We start from the raw sequence: 25,000 nt of genomic DNA, 5'->3' as shown, positions 1-25,000 counted from the left end.
AATCCTGTCATGTCAAAGTCATGAAATATCCTGACCTGCTTTTCTATTTATGTCAAACAGTTGGTTGTCTTTTGATGGTTTCTTCACTCCTCCTAAAACTCTTTGATTTATAATGATAATGAAGGTTTCAGAGTAAATAAATTTTGCATCTTATATATCTCCACACACTAATTCACATCCATGTATATATATATATATATATATATATATATATATATATATATATATATATATATATATATATATATATATATATATATATATATATATATATATATATATATATATATACATGGACAGACTTATTTATGATACAAAATTGATTTATCGATTTATTGATAAGACGGACTTCACCATCGGAGTTATCTTTGGTTTATCACTGGTGCTCGTATAGCCTCGCACGCTCTATCTTATCTTGCTGTTATTCGTATTCCATCGTTAGGTTTTCCCAAAATTCATGTCCCTTTTTATATTTGCTTCGTTATATCATAGGCATGGGAATAGGGAGGGCTTGGGGCAATGTCCCCCCTTTCTTGCCGGAAATTTACATTTCTATTTTTTACTCCAGAAAAAAATAAAAGATGTTAAACTGGATAAATTTAGTAGCTCACAAAAAATTCAAAGATATCAAGTTGCATAGATTTAGTAATTAATTCTTCATACGAATAATAATTCAGAAGCAATTTTTTGGGATAAAGGGTTTGTACATATATATATATATATATATATATATATATATATATATATATATATATATATATATATATATATATATATACATATATGTGTATGTGTGTGCGTGTGCGTGTGTGTGTCTGTGTGTGTATGTATGGAGGGAGGTTGTGCCCGTGTGTATGTGTATGTGTACATACATACGTATGCCAGCAAATCTTTTTTTTCTCGTGAATCTATGATCTTATCTTCCTTTCCTTGCTTCGTTTGCAATCTCTAAGGACCCATTCTGTTATTCTTAGTGTCCATTTATCATCTATCTTTCTCATTACATGTCCTGCACATGTCTATTGTTTTTTCTTACATGTTATTAGAATATCCTCTACTTTAATTTGCTCTCGTATCCATGTTCCTCTTTCCATAGCTCTTTGAGTTTTAACTAGCTTATGTTCTAATGCTTTGGTAAGGGTCCAAAGTTGATCCTGGCAGGACCCTATGATTAAATATTTTTCTCTTAATAGAAAGTAGTATTTTACTTCTCATAATCTCTTTTTGTTAATCAAAATCTCTCCATCATATGATTATCCATCTCTTAATTTCGGTCTCATGTCCTGGGGAAACACTTACTGTCTCTCTTAAGTATGTATATTCATTAACAATTTCCAGAGGTTCGTCCTTAACTCTTATTTGACATCTTTTAGCATTTTAATTGAATATCATCGTAGTTTTGTTCATATTCATTTTAAAATGTCTGCTTTTTCTATTTAAATCTTCTATCATCTTTTGCGATTCCTTCCATGATTCACTAAATAGAACTAAGTCATCCGTAATTCTTAAGTTGATAAGGTATTTCCCATAAATGTTAATTCCCACATTTTTCCAATATGAATTCTTAAAAATTTAAGAGAGAGAGAGAGAGAGAGAGAGAGAGAGAGAGAGAGAGAGAGAGAGAGAGAGAGAGAGAGAGAGAGAGGAGAGAGAGAGAGAGAGAGAGAGAGAGAGAGAGAGGGTCTAATTGTTTAACCATTTTTCTCCAATGGAATTTTCTCACTAAATTCATGTGGTTTTAGGATTGCTGTACTGCCCTTATCTTCAAGTGTTCTAACCTAAGTCTCATCTATTCCTTGTCTTTGAAGGGCTTCCATTACTGCTAAAGTTTTGACAGAGTTAAAGCTTTTTCAAAGTCTTTAAATGCCATACATGGTGGTGTTCAATTTTTCAATTAACTGATTAATTACATGGATCTGGTCAGCTATTGAATACTCACCTCTAGAACCGGCTTGCTCTCTTGGCTGATTAGAGTTTAGCTTTCTTTCCATTTTGCCCATTATGATCTTTGTAAATATTTCATATATTACTGAGAGTAAACTTATTAGGCGATAATTGTTCAGGACGTTTGTGTGTCTTTTTGTGAAATAACTGATAAAGGTTCTCCAAGCTGAGGGTTTAGAGCAGTTTTGCAAACATTTTATGTAAAGTTAAGGGAAATTTACTATTATGAAATATCCTCCATCTGTTATCAAATCATTTTTTATGCCCTCTTCTTCTGCTTTGTCTCTTTATAGCCTTTAAAATGCATTCTTTACTTCTACTGTTACTTTCGGTACCGGCTCAGGAGTTCGATTATTTCTATTGGCAAAGTTATTTTTATATCACTATTGTATAGCCTTGTATAGAAATCCTCTGCAATTTTTATCACTCTAAAAGTAAATTTTGACAAGAAGCATTTTGATATAACAATTAAGTTATCCTACTAGACGGTTTGACTAAATCATTTCAAAGAAATTTCCATTGAATGTTTTCTTTTCTTCTACTCTTTCATTATTTCTATTGGAAAAGTTGTATAGAAATCCTCTGCAATTCTTATCATTCCATCTCTTTTGTTAATGTATACATTTTTATGCGTTAAAGCAAACATCTGCTGGCGTCCTGTTCCAAGTCTTCTTTTCGTTAACGATGCCCTTTCCTTTCTTTGGTGTTTCCTCAATTATGTCTCATATTTTATATTGTTTATTGTTTTATATAGTTCTTTTAATCCTATTTCATCTCTCTTGTATTTTACCTTCATTTCCAATATTTTCCTTATTAGGTTTTTTGGTCTTTTCTAAAAGTTTTCCTTGATGTTGTTTTGGAACATTTCCACCCATCTCTTGTGATGATTCCAATACAAATTTTAAATTAATGTTAATTTCCTTTTATTTTGATTTCATTTCATCTCGTAGCTAGGAGTACTTATTTTGTATTGCTAAACTGAACTCTTTATACTTTTCTCTGATTACAGAAGTGTTTATTTTCTTTCTTAATATTAGTTTTTCTTTCTTTCCTTAGATTTTGACAAATTTTACGTTTCACATTTATATGGTTGCTTGACTTTAATGTGATTAACACTGTTACACATTTAACTAAATTCACTTTATGATTGAAAATTAGTCTCCGTTCTCTTTTTTCTTTTTTCTAGATTTGGGTTTCTCCATCTTCATTTTCTGTGTTAATTTTTATAAAAGAAAAAAAAAAGAAAGAAAGCCGTTCATGATTATTAGATTTTTTTTTTTTTTTAGCAAATTTTACAAGCATGTCTCCTATAATGTTTCTAATACCAACTCCAAATTTCTCTACAGCTGATTCTCTTCTCTTCTTTTGACCTATTTTAAAGAGAAATCCCCCAAAACAAATGTAAATTGTTTTTTTTTTTTTTTTTTGCGTTTTTAGGATATCTCCAGATCTTTTTAAAAAGTTTCTCTTTCTTCCTCTGAATTGGATGTTGTTGGTGCATACGTTTGAATGATCGTCATCTTTTACTTTTTATTTAGTTTGATATCAATCCTGCAATTCTATCACTGATACTACACAATCCTTCTGTTACCTGCACAATTTTTATCAGTAAGAAACCCCACTCCATTTCTTTGTTCCTTTCATCTCCTCTGAAGAAAAAGATATGATCCTCTTTGAACTCTATGTAAGATTCCTCTGTTATTCTAATTTCTCTTAATCGTATCATAAGCCAATTTATTTATTTCAGCACTTCTAGTAACACATCAAGATCTTCTTCCATATACAGGGTCATGACATTGTACGTTATAGATTCATTTTCCAAAGTTATCCTTTTCTATTCGCCACACACACACACACGCACACACACACACACACACGCACACACACACACACACACACACACACACACACACACATATATATATATATATATATATATATATATATATATATATATATATATATATATATATATATATATATATATATATATATATATATATATGTGTGTGTGTGTGTGTGTGTGTGTGTGTGTGTGTGTGTGTGTGTGTACGTCTGAATAGTTTTTTTTAATTGAAAGGCATTTTAATTTCTATGAACATTGCAGTATTCCAAGTCTCTGTTTGTGATGATCTCATCTCCTTCATACCTTCTCACTATAGTTTAAAACAAAAGACAAATATCATTAATATCAGTTTAAACATTAGATAATTGTCTTCTGTAAACTAGAAATTACACAAAATTCAAAGTATACAAGTCGTTAAAAACTTGAAGATGGAATAGGAACTGAAAAATAGATGATAGATCTAATAAATGTTAAGTAAAAATATTGTAGAATTAGAAAACTAAGAGCTCTAACTTGATCAATATTCGAATGAATTTATAGCAAAGAATCCGCATCGTTAGTATCTTTTTGGTAAATTCATCAAGTAGGCCTACCAGTATTTTATATTAGTCATTGTGTACAAATTGTAATTGGTCACATAAAAATCGTCCAAAACAAGGATTTTGTGGTTCCTACAATCAGCTGTTAGATGCCAGGAAATCGCATCTAAAGTTATTTCCTCGCGAAAAATATTTTATGGTGAGAGGCACCTCGGAACCCCCGTTGTCAGGGACTTCTCAAACTTTAGCCCCAAGTCACACAAAAAGACTCTCTTACGCCCCCATTATTTTTATATTCATTTATATTTAAAGCGTTTTTTCTATTCATTTATTCATTCGTTCATTCATCAATCTATTTATCTATCTCATTAAGCCATCTACCTCTATATGCCATCCTTAATCATTTATCATCAGAATGAAATATATATAACTGACATCCATCGGTAAAAACAGTGAAGATATGTTTTTAGAGAAAGGGAGAAGCAAGTTTCTCTGCGAAACACTGACAAAAAAGTGGGATAGAAATATGTTCTTGAATAGTTGTGGCCCTGGGTGTTTATACTTGAGTTTTTACGGTTTTAAAGTTGAAATGTCTGAGGAAAGTCAAACGATGGACCAAAAATATATTTGGCTGCCTCAAGTTACCTGGATGGGAAAGAAACTGTATTTATATGGGGAGAGACTCGTACATACATGGGGATTTCCAAATGCCGCTCATTCCGGTGTCTAAACAGACGTAGCTCGTTCATAGGTGAGTCTTGAGAAGTAGTAGTTCATTCATATGTGCGTTGTGAGAAGTTATATCTCGTTTACGCGTGTGTTGTGATAATTCGTAGCTCATTCGTACTTGTGTCGTGTAAAGTAGTAGCTCATTTGTATGTCTCTTATAAGAAGACGTATCTTTTTCGTACATGGATCATGAGAAGTCATAGCTTGTTCGTAAGTGTGTCGTAAGAAATAGTAGCTCAATCATATGTGTATCATGAGTAAATGTAGCTCGTTTGTATGTGTCGCGATAAGTCATAGCTCATTTGTACATATGTTGTGAGAAGCAGTAGCTCAATCGCACGTTTGTCATGGCAATTAGTAGCTCATTTGTATGTTTGCCTTTAGAAATCATAGGTCATACATACATGTGTCGTGAGGAGACATAGCTCGTTCGTATGTGTGTCTTAAGAATACATAGCTCGTTTGTAAATGTGCTGGGAGGGTACATAGCTCGTTCATACGTTTGTTATGAAAAGCAGTAGCTAGTTTGTACGTGTATCACGAGAAGTAGTAGCTTGTTCGTTCATGTGTCGTAAGAAGACGTAGCTCGGTTTTTCTTGTGTTGTGAGAAGACGTAGTTTGTTCATACTGTGTCATGAGAAGACGTAGCTTGTTCGTATGTGTGTCGTGAGAAGTCGTAGCTCGTTCATGCTATTATGAGAAGTTTTTGCTCGTTCATAAGTGTGTCGTGAGAAGATGCTCTTCGCTCGTGCATGTGTCGTGAGAACTTGTAGCTCATTCGCACTTGTGTCATGTAAAGACGTAGCTCGTAGGTATGTATGTCGTGAGAACTCGTAGCTTGTTAGTTCATGCCGTGAGCATTGTTCATTTATATGTTTGGTGAGAGAATTCATATCAATCATACAAGCGTTGTTAGAAGTCGTATCTCGTTCGCATGTGTGCCATGAGAAGTTTAAGCCTGTTCATATTTGCTTCGAGAGAAGTCATAGGTCATTCACACGTGCCGTGAGAAGAAGTAGGTCATTCTTATCTATGGTCAGAATACGTAACTTGTTCATACAGTACGTGTGTCAGGAGAGATCATAGCTCCATTGCATGTATGTCATGTGAAGTAGTAGCTTGTTGGCAAGTGTGTCATGAGAAGTCAGCTCATTCGCACGTGTTTCAAGAATAGTAGCTTGTTTGCACATGTGTCGGGAAAAGTCGTAGCTCGTTCGTACATGTGTCATGAGAAGTTAGAGCTCGCTCGCATATGCATCGTGAAAAGTAGTAGCTCATCTGTATGTATGTCGTGAGAAGTTGTAGCTCGTTTGTAGATGTGTTGTGAAAAACCGTAGCTCATTCGTATATGTGTGGTGAGAAGTTGTAACTCGTTTATACATATGTTATGAGAAGCCATAGTCATTCGTATGTGTGCTCTGAGAAGTTTTAGTTCATTTGTACATGTGTTGTGAGAAACTGTAGCTCATTCGTATATGTATCGTGAGAAGTTGTAGCTCATTTATACATGTGTTGTGAGAAGCTGTAGTCATTTGTATGTGTGCTGTGAACAGTTGTAGCTCGTTGTTACTTGTGTTGTGAGAAGCCGTAACTCATTCTTTCGTGTGTCGTGAGAAGAATAATTAACTGGGTCATGTGAGGAATTTACAATTTCTTCAGAATGTTTTTTTTTCTTTTAATGGATGAATAAAGAAACTGAGCCCGAGTAAAAAAAGAAATATATATTATCACGTAATGACTTCGTAAAAACTTTATATTAAGATAAATACGTTGTACCCGAAGATGCAGGTCTTAGATCAGTGGTTCCCAACCTGTGGTATGCGTACCACTAGTGGTACGCGAGGGCCTTCCAGGTGGTACGCGAACACTTTCGGGGTCATGAACGTGGAGAGCAAATGCTACGGAATGTTCGAACTCCTGACTACCCTTGAGAGGGAGCCCACTGATGAATTTGCCCAAGAAATCGTCCATCACCTTTCACTGCTCAAGACTGAATTGAAGCATTACTTCCCGGACGTGACATGTTGTGCCTACGTCGCCAATCCGTTCTCCGTTGATCCAGCCGATCTACCTGTTGGGGCCGGGGAACAAGAGGAACTCATAGATATCTAGGCTGACGAGACAGCAAAGACGAAGCACAAAGAATGCTCTCCTTTAAACTTCTGGGTGAGCATGGCCTCCTCGTACCCGACGCTAGCCCGTCACGCTGTTCCCCAGCTACTGAATTTCCCCTCGACGTGGGAGTGCGAGCAGGGGTTCTCAGCCTTCAGGGCTATCAAGTCGAAGAGCCGGAACCGTGTTGCTGTGCCCGGGCATGATTTCCGATGTGCTGTGAGCAAAGTTATGCCCCGCATTGACCAGCTGGTGGAGAAGAAGCAGATACAGCCCTCGCATTGAGTTGTTGTTTTCTTAGTTAATTTGCATGTTCTATTTATACAATTATAGAAATAAAGTGGTATCTGATCGAATTTAACTTCTCTGGAACCAGGTGGTACGCGGCGACTGTACCGGACCTCCAAGTGGTACTCGATCACAAAAAGGTTGGGAATCACTGTCTTAGATCATAAGACGTTTAAAATGACAAAGGTTGAAAATTATGTATATTTGATGGGAAATTCGAAATATAAGGGCCTGGTAGCCCCATGAAATCTGAAAACATGGTCAAAATATTGCTGAATGATTAGGTTCCATTGCTAATTTTGATGAGTTAATTGTCATATTATATAGTTTCGATGGTATTGGAAATTAGTAAGTGATTTAGATATTGCAAAATGTTTGTGTTTTTGATATGTGGATAAATTTGATAGCGACGTCTTTCAAATATGTAAGAATAAGTTAGAAAAGACTAGTTACATATAACAGAGTTCTGCGAAAAAAGTACACTAATACAATAAATAACGAAGGTTCAAAGGTTGTTAATATGTCAAATTAAAAAAAAAAAAAATTATACAAGCGCTGTAGGCCAAATGTGGTTGCATATCGTTAATACTAATATGTTGAAAATGAATTCGTGTCCTCGTGTTTTCTTAATCTCAGGTTTAATCTGGATTCAAAGTTTAGTGCATCAAGTGTGGAAATCGAGAGATAAAGAGATCGTTTCAACTATTAATAATACATACGTACATATCTACATATATATCTAACACATGTGTATGTTACCAGAAGGAAGGCCTTACTAATTCACAATGATATAGGGCAAATAACATTTACTCTAAATTGAATTATCTTGAATCACAGACACACTCAGACACACACGTATACACAAACACGCACACACATTATATATATATATATATATATATATATATATATATATATATATATATATATATATATATATATATATATATATATATATATATATATATATATATATATATATATATATATATATATATATATATATATATATATATATATATATATATATATATATATATATATATATATATATAATAAATTTATAAATTTTCCCCATTTAGACGTGTTTTACATATTAAAATAACCCATATATTTTGATACATTAATGTCTGTATTCTCTTACTGACCTCGGGATCAGAGCCCTAGGCGGACCCACTCAGAGACAATAGCTTCTGACCGGCCGGGAATCGAACCCTTGTCCAGGAAACTGGTAACAACAGTGACATGCCACTTTAGCCATGAAGAAAGATAAAAGTCAATGACATTTCTACTGTACTTATATTTGTCGAATTTAGGTTTTTTTTTTGTACTTAAAATTTAAATCAACCCATCATCACCATCGTAGCTAATTGGTATATTTGTACTTGGCATTCGATTAATGATAAATTTTGTACATCTAGACGTGATTTTCACATTCAAATAAGTCATATATTTTGATACATTAATGTCTGGCTTCTCTTACCGACCTCGGGATCAGAGCCCCAGGCAGAACTGCTCAGAGACAATAGCTTCTGACCGGCCGGGAATCGAACCCTGGTCCAGGAAACTTGTAATTAACTTGTATTAATTCACTTTTATCTTTCTTCGGGACTAAGTGGTATGTCACTGTTGTATCAAGTTTCCTGGACCAGGGTTTGATTCCCAGCCGGTCAGAAGCTACCTTCTTTGAGTGGTTCCGCTGGGGTAGTTAAGAGAATCCACACATCAATATATTAAAATATATGACTTATTTGAAGATATCTATCTGTCTATATATCTACCTGTCTATATATATATATATATATATATATATATATATATATATATATATATATATTTTTTTTTTTGCTGGATTACATGGTATTAATTATTCTTTATTCAAAATCATATACCCTACTTGACTCGTTCAATAATTCCACATTTCCTCTTTATATTGGCACATCTCTACGTCAAAATAATCGGGATTTATTTTGTCATATTCAGCGACATTCCAACATCACCGTATTGGAATTGGAACCATTGGAATCGTTTCCTTTTTTCTCCTTATTTTATTCCAATTTGCTTTCTTCCTTCTCCTCATCACAGAGTAATTCATTCTAATCACCACCGTGTTCTTTTTCCTCGCCAGCGCCGAATCCCAGTATACGTCAGCCACCATCAACACAAACGTCATCGTGACTTCGGCGGGAGAAGTGACATGGCTCTCACACGGCATCTACAGATCCTCCTGTGACATGAACGTTGAGCATTTCCCCTTTGATATCCAGTCGTGCAAGATGAAATGGGCTTCGTGGACATATGACGGATACCAGGTAAATAAGTTTCCTTTCTTGTAGTTCATTATGTCAGTTTTGTAGTACAGCAGATAGAAGCAATATAAGTATTGCGTGTACGACAGATAACGGCTGCTTTTAAGAGGAATCGTGCAAATAAAGATATAAGCAAAAATAGTCCCCGAAGAGATAGTAATCAAATCTCTCCGATTGGCCAATCGAAAATCTAAGATGGCCGCCATTTTTTTTCAAGACGGATGGTCCTTCCTGCTGACGTATTCTAAGTAAGTAGAGATACTTCTGAATTAAATAGTTTTAGCCCGTATAGCAAGGCGTTGGGATTGGGGATCCCATTAAGGCAGATTAGTGGATAAATTTGTTTTTATTAAAACACTTTAATCATTTCAAACTTACATAATTAAGTACTTACGATTGCCTGAAATTTCCTTTGCCATTCACACTAGTCCGTACATTTGAATGTGTAAGTTTATTCAAAATAGATCATTCAAATATCATTAAATGCCATAATCTTTTATAATTTTGAGACCATTGTATCAATGTTTTTATTAATTCACAAATTATATATATATACATACATACACACACACACATACACACACACACATATATATATATATATATATATATATATATATATATATATATATATATATATATATATATATATATATATATATATATATATATATATATAAGTAGGGAAAATGGCTAGTTTTGGATCCATATAGCGATAAGGAAATCGATCCACAAGGGTGTCCCCCCCAAACCTAACTCCAGCCCCTCCCTTAACCTCACTGGCTATCTCTAACCTAACTCCACCCCCCTTCTCTTAACCTCATTGACTACCCTTACCGTATCTCTCTCTCTCTCTCTCTCTCTCTCTCTCTCTCTCTCTCTCTCTCTCTCTAACCTAACCTAACCCAACCTAACCTAACCTAACCATTCAATCTTAAACCTAACCTAACCTAACCCTAACCTAACCTAAACATTCAATCTTAAACCTAACCTAACCTAACCTAACCTAACCCATCAAGTGAGTGAAAAAATGGTTCGATCCCCTGGCTGGCCAGAAGCTATTGTCTCTGGGTGGTTCCACCTTGGGTCTCGGATCCTGAGATATGAGAGTGAATCCAGACATCAAGATAATATATGTGTGTGTATATGTATATGCATTGGTTAAACTTCACCCTATTAAGTGAGAACTGATGCCTTCCCCCTTGCCATGCAACATCTTAATATCACGAAGGATATGATCTCTAAATATTCTCAGGATCTCCTCAAGGAACTGAATATTAACATCCCCCGAAAAAATAGGAAGCTAGTGGGTACACACCTCCCCATGAATAATAAATTAATATGCCTTCCCCTCTTGCAAACACTCATAAGGTTAGGGTTAAAGATTTCGACTATCAAAAGGGTGTATAAATTCAGACAGGAATACTACCTTCGTGAGTATATAGCAGGATGTGCGGCTATGCGCGCGAGGGAGACAGATTGTGATAAGAAATCAACTATAAAAGTTATGATGAACTCTCTCTTTGGGGTTACGATTAAAAATCAGTTAAACTACTCAACCAAGAGTGTAATCGTCGACAATGTCTCTAAACATACATTCAAGTCTGTTGATGTAATCAGTGAGGATAGAGTAATTGTAAATCACACCATGACGAATATTACGGCAGATTCTCCCATATACATTGGTTTCTCTATCCTGGACTTATCAAAGAAGATTATGTATGACTTCTTTTATGATACCCTCGTAAGATTATACGGTGAAAAGATAAAGCTGCTTTACATGGATACTGATAGTTTCTTCTTTACTTTGGAAGTTGAAAATCTAGATGATGAGTTAAAAGGCCCTTTAAAAGAATATTTTGACTTAAGTAACTTTCCCGAAGACCATCAATTGCACGATGCAAGAGAGAAGGGGAGTCTTGGTCTCTTAAAGCTTGAGACTGCAAATGACCACATTACCGAATTTGTAGGTGTCAAGCCTAAAGTATACTCTTGCAAGACAATGAATAGCCGATCTAACACTCTTAAAGGTATTCAGCAGTCAATCCAACATTCTATAGAACATCAGCAATATAAGGATTCCATAGGGGGGAGTGATATATTGACAAAAGAAGTGTATAGCCTGCAAAATATTGAGGGGACTATGTGTTTAACCCGTAATCGTAAGATAGCCCTATCTCCCTACGAAGATAAGATATATTACATGACGCCATATGAATATTACTCATACGGTCATCCAAAGGTTCGTGATGATATGGCTGGAAGGGTTAATGAACTTTCATGCCTCCCTCCGGCTATCACACTCGGTGTGGACACCTCTCGCCCCTCCGTTCCTCCTCCTCCTCCTCCTCCTCCTCCTGTTCCAAGACCTAATCCTACTCTTTCTTTGCAAAGATTTCTCAAGAAACCAATTATTATGAGACAAAGGAGTAAAAATAACAATGCACTAAGGAGGGTACGTAGTCAACATTCTCCTCCTCCTCCTCCTCCTCCTCCTACACATTCTTCACCCTCTACATCCGGGATGGTATCATTACACATAGGTGTCTCTCCAACAGGTTGCATCAAACGGAGAGGAATGCACAACAATATCAATTCACACAAGAAGAGAAGGGGTATACAGACTGGTAGGATAATTATCACAGAGGTTGAATTCCCGAGGAAGGCGAAGATTTCACCTCTTAACCACTACCCCCTGCTACGGCTGTATACCTCTAATTTTTTTTTTTCCTCTAATACCTTCCTTTTCACCCCTAACTCATGGTAAATAGCACTGACTGTGACACTGACCTGATTCAAGTCTGTAAATGCATCTGTAACTCATTTGGTTTAAAAGAAAAATAGAATATCATCATCATCATCATCATCATTATAATTTCCATAATGTTTATAGTAGCTCACTCCCGAATAATGGAAACATTAAAAACACCTCGTGTAAACAGATTTGAATAAAGACAATTTTTTATATAATAGCATCCCACTTGAATGAAGGAAATAAAAAACTTTGAAACTGTAAATAAATGTAAATAAAATAAAAATAAAATATATAAATCCAGTGTTTCACTAAACTGAACACCCCCCTATAATATAATTTATAGATATGTATATATTGAATAGTTCCTCATTGGCATTCACACTTTCACAATGACAACTTCAAACTTCCCTAAAGACGTGACAAATATATTTTCGTCCTCATCCAGGATAATAATAGCTGGATATAGCAATTCAGGGAAAACACAGTTGACTCAAAAGATTATCGAAAAATATCATGAAGTCTTTCACACTATCCTATACTGTGGAGTAGACGACCATCCCTTAGGGCGGCATACCGGGATTAGAAATAAATTTAGAATTAGTAGGGAAATCCTGAATCCTTTTGAATATACAGACAGTGCTGTAGGAGATTTGGGCTTATTATTCGTCCTTCATGATTGCTTTATAGAGGCGTGTGATAATAAATTTGTCACTCAAGCATTCACTGCAGGTCGACACTCAAACATTTCAGTAATATTTATAACTCAGAACGTATTCCACTCGGGTAAATTTAGCAGAAGTATAAGTCTGAATTGTTCTCATTATATATTAATGAGGAATAGGGATATTGGTCAGATCGAAATACTCGGACGTCAGTTGTATGGCAAGAGGAAGGGTCCCGACTTTACTGAAATATATAAAAGGGCTTTATCTCATAATAAGTATGGTTATTTATTAGTTGAGCTGGGACCGAATACTCCAGAAGAATTGCAACTTCGTACTAACATAGTAGGGGAGACTGAGTATCAAGTCATTTTTCAATGGTGAGCAGAAGGCATAACTCGATTTTAAAAAGACTTTACGAAACTGAAAAGTCACCGAATAGCTACGGTGGTGTAGAGACATTGTTTAAAAATGCGAGAAAGGTGGATGAAAACATTACTAGGCGTATTGTTAGAGATTTTCTAGAAAGCCAGTCATCATATACCTTACATAAAATCACGCGGAAGAAGTTCACAAGGAGGAAAGTACTATCACCCAAGCCTAGAGTTATAGCTGGTTGTGATCTCGCTGACATGTCGAGACTTGCGAGATACAACCGTGGTTATAAATATCTTTTAATTGTTATTGATATATTTTCCCGCTATCTTCAAGTAGTGCCCATAAAGAAGAAAAATGGCACTAGTGTGATGCAGGCACTCAAAACTGTCCTCGACAGTGAATATTTTAAGGGAGTGTCACGTCTGAACTCTGATGAGGGAGGGGAATTCTATAATAGATATGTCCGTCAATATCTTGATGGGAAAAAGATAAAATTGTATAGTGTATATTCAAGAGAGATAAAGTCTTCAATTGCTGAGCGGGTAATTAGAACATTGAAGAGTAAAATTTACAAACACTTAACTCATAATAATACACTCACTTATATAAATGTGTTAAATGACATTGTTACCAGTTATAATGATTCACCTCATCGCGGGTTAGGGGCTAATCAGACCCCCAATCAGATTCATGTACTAACTGCAAGAGAAGATGTGGAAAGGCAATTTGCGAGGATGTATATTAAGAATGACGAGACTAAAAAGACATTCAGTTTCACTCTCAGTGTTGGAAGGACTGTACGTATTGCCGATGAGAAAAGGAATGCTCCCTTCAGAAGTGGTTTCACAGTGCAGAATACTTATGAGATCTTCAGGATAAGAAGGATTGACAAAAGTCAGAAACCGACTGTCTATTATTTGTTGGAATTAAGTGGTGAAGAAATTCAAGGTGTGTTTTATAGAGAAGACTTAATCCCAACGACTCTACCTGAACTGTATGATATAATAGTGTTGAGGAGAAAAACGGTTGGTGGCAAAAGGAAGTATTTAGTTAAGTGGAGTGGATACCCAGACCACTTTAATTCATGGCTTGATGAAAGACATATAATTCAAGTATGACCAGCTGTAAAAGGAGGGGTCTAATAGAAAAGAATAAGGAATTCATTATTTTTCTATCCCATTTACCCGCCAAACATACGTGTAAAATAATAGCTGTACTTGGAGGAAAATATATTAATACAATTTCCGAAATATTTCAGAATTTCTTGAAGAAGAATCTGACACAGGACGTGAATAATATCAGGAGATTAAAGAGATACAGGGAGGAAGTGCGGAAAATTGCACTGAGGAAAACCCCAATACATAAGAAAAAGAAAATTCTCCAAAGTAGGAGAGGTGGAGCTATTCTGTCTGTATTATTACCACTAGCGGCAGGACTAATATCAAGTATCTTCAAATAAAGCTAATAATAAAAAAAAGTCATGAGGGAATTGTATTTAATTCCAAGACTTACTTACGAGCGGATGATGGGAAAAAAGACATCTGATGAAGGGGGACGAACTGATATTTCAAATGTGCGGGAAAAACCCGAAACTTTGAATGTATCATATCAGGCAAAGGTCAGAAATAGCAGCAATATCCCCTTGAAGACTATTGAACGTCGGAAGAGAAATGGGGATAGTCCGCAAAAAATGGTTAAGACTACTATAGCGCCCAAGATAAGAGATGTGAGGAATGTCCTGCAGAATAATTCGATTCCTCTCAGGACATACAAAATAAACAGCCAGAACCCCATTAGCAGGCCTTCGCTAGCTGAAATTATCCCCATGTATTTCACTCAGCAGAGAATACCTTATGTTAATAGTGTATTAAAGTACTTAGAAAGGTCCGTTAACGTGAGATGGGATGATAATGGGGATCTCCTTTCACCGATTAATAAGTACAATATTTTAGATATGATACAAAAATTTAACGGTAAAAAAGTGGTTGAGGATGAATATCTGAATGACTATGAATATATAATAAAAACTGCTAATATACCTCACTGGATGATTAGAAATAAAGCTCTAATAAAGCAGCTAAAAACTGTCTATGAAATTAAAAAGGGAGGGGGTATACATCAAAGAAATCTCAAGAATAAATATCCCCATCAGGATATTTCCTGGATTCCTTATTAACGAGGCGCGTGAAACGTGATATAACCTGTTCTATAAGGAGCGGAGGGTAGGACAGTAATCAGATGGAAGGAGTTATAACATGATAGTACATGTTAATTGAAGATAACAAGATGAGTATACACCTCGATGAAGTTGTTTACAAGCGTAGCCTCAGATAAGGTGGAACATGAAATATCACGTCGTTAGGAGGAGGAGGGGAGGGATTGATAAGCAAATCGTATATAAGTTGGGTGAAGGAGCATAGACAATCAAAAGTTTTGAAGCTTTCTTCAAAATGGAAGGTAGTAGCACCTGCAAGGTAATATTCGGATCCTTGACCAGCCCTGTCTACAAGCAGCGAGGTATCTGCATAGTCACTGCCATAAATGAGGTGGCATGTAAGAATTTTGGGGCTGTGAAGGATGTAGTGGAGGCATACCCCTATGCAGATGTGGCAGGGATGAGATATACAAAGCCTGGCACAAGTTACGCATGTCAAAGGGATAGGAGTGTGCCAGGTACGGCCATCTTGAACACACCCACGCTTGATTTGTATGTGGATAACCCAGTCGTGGCAACTTTAATAACTCAGTATGGTATAGGAGAGTCGATTGAGAATAACCCATATGCGAGGAATAGTGTTCAGTATTCCCAAGATTTACATCACGTGAACGGACTTCGCGAAGATACAGAAGAACGGAGATTACATCACTTCCACAGTGCATTAACAAATTTGAAGGATAAGGTGAATGAGCAGAAATTTGATAACGTTCAACATGTGCTTTTCCCATTAGGTATTGGCAGGAGAGGAAGAATTGATGCAAAATGGCTGGCCTACTATCTACCGAGTATATTCACCTTTAATCAAGAACTGGAAGGGAGGACTGTTTATATCGTCGCAGGTGAAAAGTTATTTTCTAGTCTGGATGAAAAACATAAAGGGGATATGGTTATATCCAATCTTCTGGGGCCTTTAAGAAAATTAGAAATTGTAAATAATTTTGTTAAGGCTGATGAAGAAAATAGAGATACCTGTGGGGCTGACAGAGGAGAGGTTGAATGTCGCTATTTGTCAATGTATTCGCATGCCTGACCATTTCTGTTTATTTTCAATCTATTTCTTTTCAAAAATAAAATGTTGTGAATAAAACTATTGAGTTTCAATTACATCCTCCTAAAAATGTATACTGCATGTATAGTTATAAATATGAACTCACTGAAATATCCCTCCTCAGTAGGGTAAGATGTCTGGTGACCACACGCTTTATTTAACCAGTATAGGCTGCTTAGATGCATATCCAGATAACAAGCCTAGTAGATTTATTAACAGGATTGCTACACCGATAGTTTTGGGGGATGATTATGAGTATGAAGTGGGCCTCGTGTCTATCATGCACCCAATTCAGTACTACGCCATAAAGTCAAATGATACACAGTTTCATATCAAGGTGCATACACGATACCAGTCTGCTAATAATACTTCCACTGGTGAAAGTATGGCGGCCCATACACATGCATATACGCCTAATATTAGTGTCATGGCAGGGGATATGAAGAAGTTGGTTAAGAATTTAAACGACGATTTAAATAAGGAATTAAAGGTTTATTTTAGTGATAGGTATTCAGCATTCATTAAACATAGCTCCATATTCAAATGGGATGACACTCAGAAAAAAATAACCATTCAATATGTTAAGGGTGATTCATTCAGGAAGGGGGATGTGCAGACAATTCATATAACTTTCAGCAGTGAAGCATCCAATCTGCTGGGCTTCAGAGCTGATACAGAATATATAATCTATGGAAAAGGAGAGAAAAAAGAGGTTTCAAGCTATACATTCCCATCTGAAAATTGTGGAGTTGATTATATGTATATTTATTCGGATGTGATACAGCCGAGTTACATTGCTGGCAGACTTGTAAATATTTTAGACTGTTTCCATATAGATAACGGCAAGAATAGAGGTATACATAACACATTATATAAACCTCTAAATACAAAGGTGTTGGATCAAATATCTATAATCATCACGGATCAGAATGGGAGAATCATGAGATTCGTTGAAAACTCTAGCATGACCTGCGTCCTCCATGTCAGGGTTAGGTGAATAAAATGATAAATACCGATGTACCTAGCATTAATTGACAATTGACCATCACAGGAGGCTGTACTACTGCAGAGTTTTTTTTCTTTTTATATTACTATTTCGGAGTAGATACGATCAAGATCATGAGACTGACCTTCATTCCACCATCAGAAGAGGAATTTAGGAGGCTTTTTCTTTCTTCACCCCTAAGAAGAGGTGGTGGGCTAGAAGATATTTCAATATTTTATCCGACTCGAAGACGGGGAGGAAGTGTGTTGTCAGCTATATCAGGGGTGGCTAGGAGGGTATTACCCTTTATATTCAAGGCTCTCAATTCTTCAGCTAAGGAATTTGGTAGGGCTGTAATGTCCGATATGATCACTGTGGAAAGACCATTAAAGGAATCTTTGAAAAAACATGGAGTTCAGGCATTGAAGTCAACAGGGTTAAGACTTTTAAAAGGTTCAGGAAAGAGAAGGAAGTCAAAAAAAGGAAGCACTTTGAAAGTGATTCGTAAGACTAAGAAGGAGTTTGGAGGAACGCGGAGATTGCATAAGAATGATGTGTATAACCTTCTACATTCATTAGGACGTGGGACATCATAGGGTTTGTATCCTTTCTTTAATCTCATTTCATAACTAAGCAGAATTTTCAACTTCACATCATGGCTGGAATGACACCGAATACCCCAGGAAGTGGAAATAAGATTCCCGTATCCTCGTATATGGCAGGAATATCTGAATCATATCCAAATGTTAACAGGCAGCGACTAATTGAAAGTTCAATTAATTCTAAAGAGAGGGTAGACTTCATGCCCAGTAATGTGGGAATTGATCAGGTATTGTCTGATAGGTATATAGAATTTCGTGTGAATGGGGTGGTCGGTTCCTTTCTTGATTTATCGAGTATAACATTAGAATTATTCATTCGTATCACTAGAAATGGTGTCAATTTAACAGCGGCACAAAATGTGGGAGTAGTAAACGGGGTGAGTAATACATTATTCAAGTCTGTATCCGTCTTTCTGAATGAAAAGATGGTCGAGTCATGTCCTTTATACAATTATTTATCTTATATGAAGATGTTGATGAATGTGAAGCCGGACTCACTCGAGAATATAGCGAGGTGTGGATATTTCTATGATGATTATTGTGAAGAGCACGGGATTACGAGGCAATATACTGATGATACATTTAAGGAGGGGGAGCGTTTGGAAGTTAAGCAGATGCCCAAGCTTAAAATCTATGGAATTAACACATACTTCCCACTATTACTAGATTTAGCAACTATTGACATGTATCTAATGGATTCTGTCAATCTGAGAATTCGATTAGAGTTAGCGAATGATAGTTGGGTTATGAACACGGATAAGGAGGGACATTTGAATAATCTGACAATACAGCAATCGAAGTTATGGATAGATCGTGTCACTCCTCATTATAATGCAATGGCTGCGTTGAATCAGTCATTATTATCAAAGCCTATACAATACATATTCAGTAAGTCTCTTTATAAGACATACGTTGTTGGGATTAATGAATCGTCAATAATGATAGATGAACCTTTTGGTTCATGCATTCCAGACAAGATGACACTAGCACTAATTGATATGAGACATTTTTCAGGGGATTATACAAGAAACCCATTATTCTTCCACCATGCAAATGTAAATAATATACATATCACCATTAACGGAAGTACCGTATATAATATAAACGCAGCATTCCCAGAGAGAGTTGTGCAGGCGTATTATGAATCTCGGAAGGCTATTGGCATAGATGATGAGAATATTATATCCTTGGATAGTTTTACGGAGGGGAGAACCATTTTTAATTTTAATTTCGTAAATGAGGATATGAAAGAAGCTCTACCAGTAGAGAGATCAGCCAGTATGCGAATCATTTTAAAATTGACTACAGCAGTAACGACACCCCATCTCATTATGCTTTTTGGAGATACTACGGGTATTTTATCGATTGATGCGGACAGGATTATTCATTGTGATGTGAGGGGTTAGGACTGATGGATACTAGAGAGCTGGATAGAGCTCTAAGGGGGAGGGTGGGGAAATTAGTGAATTACGTAGGCATATTTTCTTCTGATCATGTGGGAGGTATAAGGTTGAAGTCATACAGGGAAGAAGCTATCACCTTCATCGCAAATACGTTGGAAACCTCTTCAGACATCAATAGCATGGGACACTGGGTCTGCTTTTATGTGGCTAAGTCACCTGAAAATTATATAATATTCTTTGATAGTTATGGTATTAGCCCAGAGATATACAGTAAGCATTTCTTGACCTTCTTCAAGAGGAATAAATCCTTTGAATTGTTCAAATTCATGACACCAATCCAGCCAGATTTATCATATAAGTGTGGGTTTTATGTTTTATACTTCATACATTCAGTTAGTCATTACGGAGTAGGGTATACGTTACGAAAAATAAAGACCATGTTTTCCACCAGTAATTTAAGGCTAAATGATGGGATAGTAGCTAATTATTATTTCACTCGTTTGATGAGGAGACGCTGCTCTGAGTATAAAGGGAGAGAAAAGAGAGCGATTACATATAAAGAATGCATCAGAATGAAGGATAACTATGAACCTTCCTGAGTCTAATTATTAGAAATAGTCATGATAGGGGATGTCCCACGTTTGCGCGAGTTTATTTATATCCATGACGGTGAGATAATTTCTATTTTCTTTTTTTATTCATTTATTAATTAGGGCCGGGAATTATTCATGGGATTAATTTATTCCTTAGTGAAGGTGGCATCATGAGTCCAATGAGTTATTTGTTTTATACCTTATCAGGATTCCAACCAGACCATTTATCTCAGCAGTGGAGGATGAAAACTAATAATTCTAAACCGTGGAGCACAGTGAGGTTGGGATACGAGAGGGCTTTGATGACCTTCAAGAAGTTCACAAAAATGACATTGGAAGCATTCTTACAAATCCGCTTAAAATTTGTATGTTAGGAGAAATGAGAAATACATGCATATATAAAGATCAGTCTGGTTGTATAAGATAAATAAAATACTGCTTTTTAAAATATTACTTTCACAATCCAATGTCTGCGAAACCTTATGATGCTGACGAGAGAGATAACATTCATCGTCACGAGGAGACATTCGTAGATCTGTTTATTCAGGTGTTATCGTATCAAGTATCGTGGCTTATCATCATCACGAGAAAGATAACACATTGTCAGCAGGACAAAATATACCTACATCTGTTTATTCAGGTGTTATTGTAATATTGTAATAATTTTATTAACAATAATTTCAAAACATAACGATAATTTTAATCATTTCCATAATAATTATTTAAGTTTGAATGATGGATTCGTGTTATTATTATTATTATTATTATTATTATTATTATTATTATTATTATTATTATTATTATTATTATTATTATTATTATTATTATTATTATTATTGTACTGGGTTGTTCAAGGATAGACATTAGTCGTAACAGTTGTTTATTGTTAACAAGAAGTTTCAACCTGAAATATATATTCCAGGTAATAAAAAATAATATAATGCCACCAGCTATAAAAATCTTGAATTCCCCCGATTTAATCAATAATAACAATAATGAGTATTGTAATAAACAATAATTTCAAAATATAACGATAACTTTAATAATTCCCATAATAACTATTTAAGATTGAATGATAGCTCCCTTATGCAATATTGATAAGTGAAAGGGGAGTTGAAATCTTACATCCATCATTGGAATTTCGTATTCAGTCTTTAAGTTATAAATGAGATATCAACATTGTAAACAAAATGTTGATACCGTGTCTGGCCTTTTATAATATTCATTAAAAGGATGAAGTTTAGCCATATCATCTTAAAAAAGGGGTGATGTTTAGCCATTTAATCTTAATTAATAGGGTGAAGTTTAACCAATGCATATACATATACACACACATATATTATCTTGATGTCTGGATTCACTCTCATATCTCAGGATCCGAGACCCAAGGTGGAACCACCCAGAGACAATAGCTTCTGGCCAGCCAGGGGATCGAACCATTTTTTCACTCACTTGATGGGTTAGGTTAGGTTAGGTTAGGTTAGGTTTAAGATTGAATGTTTAGGTTAGGTTAGGTTAGGTTAGGTTTAAGATTGAATGGTTAGGTTAGGTTAGGTTAGGTTAGGTTAGAGAGAGAGAGAGAGAGAGAGAGAGAGAGAGAGAGAGAGAGAGAGAGAGAGAGAGAGAGAGAGAGAGAGAGAGAGATACGGTAAGGGTAGTCAATGAGGTTAAGAGAAGGGGGGTGGAGTTAGGTTAGAGATAGCCAGTGAGGTTAAGGGAGGGGCTGGAGTTAGGTTTGGGGGGGACACCCTTGTGGATCGATTTCCTTATCGCTATTTGGATCTAAAACTAGCCATTTTCCCTACTTATATATATATATATATATATATATATATATATATATATATATATATATATATATATATATATATATATATATATATATGTGTATATATATTCACACATACGTATATATATATATATATATATATATATATATATATATATATATATATATATATATATATATATATATATATATATATATATATATATATATATATATATATATATATATATATATATATATATATATATATATTTTATATGTACTCGTATAATCATATATAAACAGTGTGTATTCTTATACACACACACACACACACACACACACACACACACACACACATATATATATATATATATATATATATATATATATATATATATATATATATATATATATATATATATATATATATATCACAATACGAATTTTTACCCTTTTTCTCCTCTGAGGGAGATGAGTTTACTTGTCATATGTCCTATCATTGACCCCAAAAGACGCTGGTACCAATTTATAGACAGGTGTGTTGGTGGGTAGTAGTCCATAATAACCTTTGAAATAGTCATGTTACCAAAGGCGGAAACTTCCATTTGAAATAATATTGCTCAAGTTATAGATCCCTTCGATAACTAACCAATCCAGATGGATGTCAGACATTAAAATATATCCTTCGCACTCACTGAATAATCCAACATATCCTCTGCATATTGACCAGCTTTCCTATCCTTCTGACAACACTAGATAAACAGCATACTTCACCCCCAGCCTTTTGTATGATTTATTATGACAGCTCATTTACATATGATCCTCAGTAACTAACGTCTTGAGCATTTCCACGGAAGATATCTAATTACATATGGCGAGATGATGTGCCTATCTGGAACAGCATCAGTTGCACTAACAAAACTATAGCCTGCTTTTCCTATCCAGTTCACTAACATGAAGAATATGGTCTTTAATCCAATAGATCTCTCTCTCTCTCTCTCTCTCTCTCTCTCTCTCTCTCTCTCTCTCTCTCTCTCTCCAAAACTCCTGCGTTGCTTCTCTTGGCACTTCCGAAATCTGTCGCTAAAACTTTACTGGCATTTTTTACTCAGATGGAGGATCTCCGTTTTCTGTAACATAACTCACTTGTCACAACCATTGTATATCTTGTCTCTCTTCTTTGTCACTTTCTGCTTTTATTGTTTACAAAATTCTATGGGCTGAATCTTTCCCCTACTGGTTTATTTCTGGTCAAAGTATTTACAATTCTCCAACTCTAATTTCAAAAGAATACTTGGAAAGGATTGAATTAATGTATGTATGTATAAACTTCTTTTCCTTATTTCCTTTCCTCACTGGGCTATTTTCCGGGTTGGGGCCTTTGAGCTTATAGTATACTGCTTTTCCAGCTAGGGTTGTAGCTTAGCAAGTAATAATAATTATAATAATAATAAATAGTACGTACGTAAAATGGAGTCTGGCTGCTGTTGTAATGTTATTTAAATTAGAGAAACTGGAAATGGTAGTTGTGTTGGATAATTTACATGGAAATGTGGACATCAGCCATCCGTTTAGCTACTACCGCTAGAGAGTTATTGACTGTCGATACAGTACTACATTGGATCACTCTCTGATTACGATTAATTTTCCTTTGCCTACACATACATCGAAACAACGAATACTCTGGCAAATTATTTAAACATTCTCCTCTTTCTTCATACATCTGACAAAACTAAAGTAACTGAAAATTTCTTCTCCCCTCCTGGGATAGAAGAGACTCTTTAGTTATGACAGCTCTTCTAGAAGAAGGACATTACAAAATCAAGCCATTGTTCTCTAGTCTTGGGTAGTGCCATAGCCTCTGTACGATGACCTTCCACTGCCTTGGATTAGAATTCTCATGCTGAAGGGAACACTCACGCACACTACTCTAACTGTTTCCTTATTTTCTTTCCTCACTTGGCTATTTTCCCTGTTGGGGCCCTTGGGCTTATATCTTCCTGCTTTTCCAACTAGGATTGCAGCTTAGCTAGTAATGATAATGATAATACAATTGGCAACCGTTAGTAGTGAATATGAATGTAGATTTTTATCAAGAGGGTCTCAGAGAAGGACTTGTTTGTTGGGAACACATGGGTTCCAACAAAGGATATACATACGATTTTTTAAAAGGAGGCTATGATAAAGAATTATTTATTTCAGTACGTTTTTTACAGAATACAGTAATTTTAGATGTAAGAGTTACCAAGTGATAGTTATGACCTTAATTATATCGAAATCTAGAGGGTAATTGTGATAGACAAAACAGGAGTTAAATATTTCAGTGGAATAACGGACTTAGGGTTGTGGTATCCCATGATAAACGTCCCTATCTCGCAATCTGTTGGACGGTAGTTCAAGCCCCGATTAAACTCGAAAGTGTCCAGTAGTTTCTACAAACGTACTGTCTTTGTGAGCTAGGAATGGAGAGTTTGGAGGAACTTATATGCCTTACCTGCTAAGTCATCAGCAGTGATTACCTGGCCCTCCCTGGTCCAAGCTTAATGTAGAGGGAACTTGGACCCCGATCATATATATTGTTAATAGTAAAAAATGATATGATTATCAGAAGGGAAACTGAAAGTGAGATACATGGGGCATAAAGTTGTTAAGTAAAGCAAGGAAGATTTATAATAAGAATTTGATTTAGAAACAAAGACATTGAGATTGTTATTTCTAATTACAGTTTCACAAATTTCGTCTTTCATGACGAAGAGAGTAAAAACATTACCGAATCTATACCTAAGAATATAAAATGAAACGCTCTTGGGTAACTAAA

At 35.4% G+C, this 25,000-nt stretch overlaps 1 protein-coding gene and 1 pseudogene across 1 annotated transcript; both read left to right on the top strand.

Moving 5' to 3' along the window:
- The window catches only part of LOC137650878 (neuronal acetylcholine receptor subunit alpha-10-like), a 248,864-nt pseudogene that overhangs the window by 117,944 nt on the left and 105,920 nt on the right, over positions 1-25,000 (top strand).
- On the top strand, positions 18,326-19,821 carry LOC137650572 (uncharacterized). The gene has a single exon (XM_068383787.1). It carries the CDS (start codon positions 18,469-18,471, stop codon positions 19,819-19,821), a length of 1,353 nt encoding a protein of 450 aa, XP_068239888.1. The 5' UTR covers positions 18,326-18,468.

Source organism: Palaemon carinicauda, chromosome 12 (assembly GCF_036898095.1).
Source record: "Palaemon carinicauda isolate YSFRI2023 chromosome 12, ASM3689809v2, whole genome shotgun sequence".
In the NCBI taxonomy this organism is placed as follows: Eukaryota; Metazoa; Arthropoda; class Malacostraca; order Decapoda; family Palaemonidae; genus Palaemon; species Palaemon carinicauda.
This window is presented reverse-complemented; position numbering and strand designations above follow the sequence as displayed.

Excerpts from the sequence above, each read along its gene's own strand:
- LOC137650572 (XM_068383787.1), top strand. The coding sequence starts at position 18,469 with ATGGCTGGAATGACACCGAATACCCCAGGAAGTGGAAATAAGATTCCC.